The 6,678-nt window shown below is 52.1% G+C and overlaps 1 protein-coding gene across 1 annotated transcript in view; it reads right to left on the bottom strand.

Moving 5' to 3' along the window:
- ABLIM2 (actin binding LIM protein family member 2) overlaps positions 1–6,678 on the bottom strand; it is a 126,051-nt gene that overhangs the window by 96,514 nt on the left and 22,859 nt on the right. Inside the window, exon 4 of the mRNA XM_007456866.1 lies at positions 574–689. Coding sequence (XP_007456928.1) covers positions 574–689 — 116 coding nt within the window. The remainder of the gene's footprint in view (positions 1–573; positions 690–6,678) is intronic.

The raw sequence follows: 6,678 nt of genomic DNA, 5'->3' as shown, positions 1-6,678 counted from the left end.
CGGAAGAGCCACCCACAGGGAAAGGCCAGCGCCTTTCCGCTCCCGCCCCGCTCTCTGCCCCACATCCACAAGCTCCTGACATGCCCCCTGCTACTGGTTCTTTTTCACTAACAACCCCCTTCTTCATTCAAGAAGCATGTATTGAGCACCCACTGCATACGCACCCTGGCCCAGCTCCCAGGGGACGGAGCAGATAATCCAAGAGCCCCAGACCACAGGAGCCCAGAGGTCACTGTTCTCCTAGTAGCTCTCCCAAAGGGCTCCTAGATGCTCTGGAAATAACTGTGGGGAGCTGAGTGTGGGTGCTGGAGGGAGAGGGCCAGAAGGAGGCCAGAAGGCTTCCTGGAGGAGGTGGGCTAGAGCCGGGCTGAAAGATGGAGTGGCACAAAGCGGGGAGGGCACAGGCTGAGCAAAGGCTTAGAGGCAGGAGTACCCCAGAGACGCCTGGCCCTGGTTCCCTTCGTTGTGTTCATCCACAGTTATTCGCTTCCACTACTTCTGGTCCCAGTGGTGTCAGGCCTGCCACCCAGCACTGCCAAGCCCCCTCCGCCACGCCGCTCTGTGTCCACTTACTCCAGAGGCCCTGGGACAGGGGCACGCTGCTGCCCGCTGATGTGGGCAGGGAGCACTTCTGGCACATGCATTCCTTGCCGTTGAAGGTCACTCGGTCCCCGGGCGGGAAGGGCAACCTGAAATAAAACAGTGCATTACCAGCCAGGACCACCTCCTGGCTCTTCTCCTGGGTGCGGGGAGCCCCATCCTAGACACCACGCCATCCCCTCCCCAGGGACCACGGGCCCAGGACGCTGGGTGTCTGCATGCAGGCGCTGCCGTGGCCCCGCTGGGCCATCTTAGCCTTAGTTTCCTCATCGGCACCGGCAGGCAGAATCACGGTGCAGTGGGCCGGAGCAGTGGGGGCCGGCCAGTGCTTGCCCACGGCGATCAACTGGGCAGTCTCAGCCATTGGCCTCCTCCATTCAACCCTGCCTCCTCTGACCGCCCAGGATGCTTTGTCAGTTCAATACTCATGGCAACAGCACCGTTTACTGAGCATCTACTAGGTGCCCGGCCAGGTTCTATGACAGATTCCTTAACGCCTGCCTCCTCTTATCACCTTCAAGATGCTTGCCCAGGTTGGTCTTTGCTTCGTTTTTCTCTATGGGTGAGAACATTGAAGTTCAGAGAGGATAGTTGACTTTTCCAAGGCCATACGGCTGCTGCCTGTCAGAACCAGACTCAAACCAAGACCTGTATGGCTCCAAAGCGCCGTGATTTGCCTACCTGGGCCTCTCAGAAAGCAGTGCCGCTAGGAGCATGCAAGGCTGTATGCTGGATTCCGTCTTTAAAGTCTGGCATTTTGTTCATCATGGATTTTTTTTTTTGCATTAATTTCAATTTTTAAAATATCACATTAAAATATCATTTACCTTGATCACTTTTTTGGCCTCCCCTTAAACTCTGCATCCAAAGCGAGTAACCCACTGGCCGCACCCTAGTCCCAGCCCTGGGGCAAGGGGAAGTTACGGCCCTGGGCTGCCCAAGCGAGGCCGGTGGGGGCAGCAGAGCCGGCCCACCTGCTTCAGCCCCGGAACTTTCCCTCTGGTGACAGAGGTGGACCGGCTGCCTGCCTCTGGTGAGCTAGGGTCAGGCCACCTACTGCCACTGGGCCACGTCCTCCCCCAGCTCAGCCCGGCAAGAGAACCTGAGCCCTGCGGGCAGCAGTCTCTGAATTATCTGGACCAGGGCACGCCCCGTCCTCTGGCTTAAGCCTTTGTCGTGTCCCCGCTGCCTCCTTCGGGACTGGACAAGGCCAGGCACAGCCAGGTGCTCGACAGGTCACTGTCAGTGAAAGAATGAGCAAGTAAGTGAACACATCAATAACTGAAGGTCCCCCTGGAGGCGTAGCTCAGCCGCCTTCCCCTGCAGGGCCTCCTCTCAGAGCCTGCCTGGGTCACGCCGGCTGCAGTCCAGCCCCGATTCTGCGACCAGAAGAGCTTTCTGACCCATGAGGCTGCCAAGCCTTCCCGTGAAAAAGTCCCGCCAAAGCCCCCCACTTTGTGGACTGGCGTTCAGGGCCCTAGGTGGATTCAGCAGGTGTGTTCTTGGGCCCCAGCCAGCCAGTCTCGGCTCTTAGGGAGACTTGCAAGATGGTCCTGCCGCTCTCCATCCTTCAGCTGCCCTGGCAGGTATCGGACGCCGTGCGCTGCATCGTGCGTGGTTAGTGCTGGGGTCTACCTCTCTCCCGCTTGCTGTCTTGCAGCCGCCTTGGTAATGGGGGAGTCTTGGGCCACAGCGGGAGTCCCTTGCCATCCCTGGATGCGCTCGGAGAGAATCTCTGGCTGTGTAACCCAGAGCAGGCTGCTTAACCTCTCTGAGTTCCTGTTTCTCACTTGTAAAATGGGACTAAGGACATCTGTGTCTCAGACTGTTATTCATCCATCCATGCATCTGACCTATAGCGTGGAAAGTTCTCGCATTATGCCTGGGACCCAGGAGGGGCTGAATGAATGGTAGCTATTATTTTATTAATTCAACTTCATTGAAATATATGTTGACAAATGTACACACTCATGGAACCAGGACCACAGTCATGGTATATGGGACATGTTTGTCCACTGTAAAAAGCCTGCTGTGACCGTCCACACTCATCCCCCCCACCCCGGCCCCAGGTGGCTGTGATCGGCATTCTGTCCCATGGATCAGACTTGATTTTCTGGAACTGCATATAAATGGAATCACACAGTATGCAGTCTTTGACGTCTTGTTCTGCTGCATGTTTTTGAGATTCACTCACACGGCTGCACAAGAACACCACTGGTCTGTTCTTTTTGATTGTCAAATGCTGCTCCTTTGCAAGGATGAGCTGTTCACGTCCAAGGACATTTGGATTCTTTCAAGTTTGGGACTGTTACAAATAAAGCTGCTAAGAACGTTTGCTGACAAGTCTGTGTGGACGTGTGCTTTTGTTTCGCCTGGGTAAATACCCAGGAGTGGAATTGCTGGGCCATGTGCTAACTGTGTGTATAACTTTACAAGAAACTACCAAACTGCTTTCTGTAGAGGTTGTACCACTTGGCCTTCCGACCAGAGACGTGTGACAGTTCCTTTCACTGTATCCTCACCAACACTTGACACTATCCATCTTCTTACTGTGAGTCATCCTAGAGGACATTGGATGGTATTTCAACAAGTTTTACTTGGAGTATCTGCTAAACTCCTTTGCTCATTTTTAATAGTTTTTTTGGTCTTCTTATTATTGAGTTGTCGAAGTTCTTTATATATTGTAGATACCTGTGTTTCACCAGATATATATCCCCTATTAAGCTGATGGCTTGCTTTTTCATTTTCTTGATGTCTTTTGATATTATTTTTCTTCACTTTTCTATAGTGTGGGTATGCTGGCAACAAATCCTCTTAGCTTTCGTGTGTCTGCAAAAGTGTTTTGCCTTCATTTTGTGTGTGTGACAGCTTTACTGACATTATTTTATTCATGTGCTCTATAACATTCACATACCATTCAATGTGTGCAATTCAATGGTTTTTAGTGTATTCAGAGTTGTGAATACACAATCAAATCCCCACAATCAATTTGAGGACATTTTTCATCACCCCCAAAAGAAATGCAATAGCATTTGGCAGTCGTGCCTTCATTTCTGAAAGTTTTTTTGTGGGGGAGGCTTGGTATAGACTTGTTTGATAGATTTTATTCTTTCAGCTCTTTAAAGATTCTGTTCTATCATCTTCTGGTGCAGATTGTTTCAGATGAGAAGTCTGCAGTCATTCTTCTGTTCCATTTTACATACTGGGTTGTTTTGTCCCCCACTTACTGCTTTTAAGATTTTCTTCTTATTACTGTCACTCAGAAGTTTGTTTATGATGAAGTTGGTAGGTTTTTGCTGTGTTTATTCTGCTTGGGATTCGCTGAGTTTAGAGTTTTCATCAAATTTGGACATTTTCCAGCCATTATTTCTTCAAAAATTTTCAGTCTTCCCCGCTCCCAATCTAGACAGAAAAATTCATATCCACAGATCACTGAGTCTCTTTTCATATTTTTCAGTCTTTTTTCCTGTCATTGCTTTAGTTTGAATAGTTTCTATTGTTATGTTTTCAGGTTCACCCATCTTTTCCTCTATAATATCTAATCTACTGCTAATTCCTTTCAGGGAATTTTTTATTTCAGAAATTTCAATTTTCATTTCTATAATTTCCATGTGGTTTCTTTTCATGTCTTCTATAATGCTCCTACTTACGTTCATGCTTTCCTCTGAACACTTAAATATATTTACATCCGCTGTTTTAACATCATCGTCTGCTAGTTTCACCATTGATCTCATTTCTGGGTCTGTTGCTATTTGACTGATTTTTCTTCTGGCCCTGGGTCACGTTTTCCAGCTTCTTCCTATGACCAGTCGCATTTGATGGGTGTTGGACATTGTTGATTTTATGTTGTTGAGGGCTGGGTTTTCTTCTCTGTCTACAGTGTTATACTTTACTTTGGCAGGCAGTTAGCTCACTTGCAGGCCAGCGTGATCTCTTTGAGGCTTGTTCTTGAATGTGAGCAGGTTTATGCCTTCACTCTAGGGCGATTTCAGTTCCACTAATAAGGCATGATGCTTTTGGTGTCCCCACTGCATGCCTGGCCAGAACTCGAATGTCTCCCAGCCCTGGGAATGTTTAGCGTACAGCAACCTGGTCATTTTTTGCCCAACCTTGTGAAATTTCCTCTCTGTCTACATGGCTTCGTGTTCAGTCCAAGAGTCAAAGGCACCTCTATGCAGCTCTCCTGAGGTCTCGTTCTGCATAGCCCTCTCCCCTCTGCTATGCTGTTCTGCCTCTTACATCACTGTCTCTTAACTTGGGGAGGATGCCATGCCCTACTTGGTTCCCTTCTTGTCCTCTGGTTCAAGAAACAGCCTCCAGGCAGAAAGCTGGGTGGTCACAGGGGTCCCTTCATTCGTCTTCCTTCTGTTAGTCCTGAGCTGCCTGAGCCCCAGTATCCCAAAACAGTTGTTTTGTATATTTTTTCCAGTTTTCTAGTTTTTTATAGTGGGTGGATAAGTCCAGGCCCAGTGACTCCAGCACGACAGAGCTGTCAGCTATTACTTTTAAAATACTGGATTACAGAGGTGATCTTTCAAACCCACTGTGATTATGTCACCCCTTGTCTCTAAGCTACGTGCACAGAAATCAAACATGCAGATTATCCTTGGGGGAACCTTGACCCACGCACGCTGCAATGACATACAGTGACTCTCCCGTTAGAAATGTCCCTTGTCATTGCGCCTTCCTGGCCCAGCACCTCCTCCCGCCCCCACCCCCAACAAAAGCTTCCCTTTCTGCCTAGAGCACGTGCCACAACTACAGAAAACAGCGGTAACAGCACTCAATAAGTCCCCCTTCAACTGGGTGTGGTGAGACAGAGAGAACAGACAGAGAATAAACTCTGGGGGGTTCATTCTTCGTTTTCTAGACAGAACATTCCCCCTGGGAGCAATGTGTCTGGGGCTGTGGTGGGTGAGAGGGAGTGGGGGGAGGCAGGATGCCCACGTGGGAGGGCTGCCTGCTGCTGCCCCCAAGCCCCAGAGGTGCAGGGCAGAGAGGGGAGCGGGTGTAGCCCTGCTGCCGGGGCTGAGGACCTCATTCTGTCTCTAGCGGCCATTCACTGGACACCTGCTCCGTGGCAGGTGGCAGGTGCCAGAGAAGAGTCAGATCCAGTCCCTGCCCACGTGGTGCTCCCGTCAAGCAGCTCCGGGACACCGTGCCAGAGAAGGGTTGTAGGGCCCAGGATGCAGGGGAGCCGTGAGGACGGAGAGGGAGGGGAGGCTGTGGGGAGGCAGCCCTTGCTGCACTGATGTGTCCCCAGATGCTGCGCCCGTAGGGTCTGGGCTAATGCAGCTCCAAGTCACCAGAGCCAGCCTGGGGCCTGGCCCACGTAGGCACGTAGAAAAGCCTGGACGAATGAATGAATGAATGAATAAAGGAATGAAGGGACTGGAACAGACTGTGAAGCTCCTCTCAGCCAGGCTGGGAGGCTCAGACTTTCTCGTGGAGGCCATGGGGGTGGCGCGGAGGAGTGACAGGCAGAGGGAGAACAGGGACCCCAGTTTGGAGGCCTTGGCAGGACTCCAGGAAGGTGAGTTCTGGGTCTGAGTAAGTGGCTGGGCAGATTTTGGAAGTTCATGGGGGGGTACCTGGGGAGACGCCCATGCTTGGGGCTCATGTGCCTGGTGGGTTGGGCGCCTATGCCACCTACAGATCAGGGACTTGGGTAGAGAGAGGCGGGGTGTGCGGGTGGGCACGGAGAAGCCAAAGCGCGGACACTGCAGGCACCAACGTGAGGGGAGACAAGGTGGAGGCTGCGGACAGGAGAGGGGCTGGTGGAGGGGCACCGAGAAGGCACAGGCGGGGGGAGAGCACCTCCCCAGAAGCCATCAGAGGCCTCGTGCTGGCAGCCTCAGAACCCACGGGCCTCTGCCTCCTGGAAAGAGGGCTTGGTCCTGTGCTGCGGGCAAGGGGTGGGGGCCCGCAAGGTGTGCGGCTGGATGAAAGTGTGCCTCAGAGCGGGGCCAGGGTCCCTTGGCTGGGTCCCACCTCCTTCCAGGCCATATGAGACAATGGGAGGGAGGGAGGGAGGATGGAGGGAGGGAGGATGGAGGATGAAGGGGGGAGGGAGGGGGA

This window comes from Lipotes vexillifer, unplaced genomic scaffold, assembly GCF_000442215.2.
Source record: "Lipotes vexillifer unplaced genomic scaffold, Lipotes_vexillifer_v1.1 scaffold63, whole genome shotgun sequence".
In the NCBI taxonomy this organism is placed as follows: domain Eukaryota; kingdom Metazoa; phylum Chordata; class Mammalia; order Artiodactyla; family Lipotidae; genus Lipotes; species Lipotes vexillifer.
The sequence above is the reverse complement of the archived record's forward strand: the minus strand, read 5'-3'. Positions and strand labels throughout refer to the sequence as shown.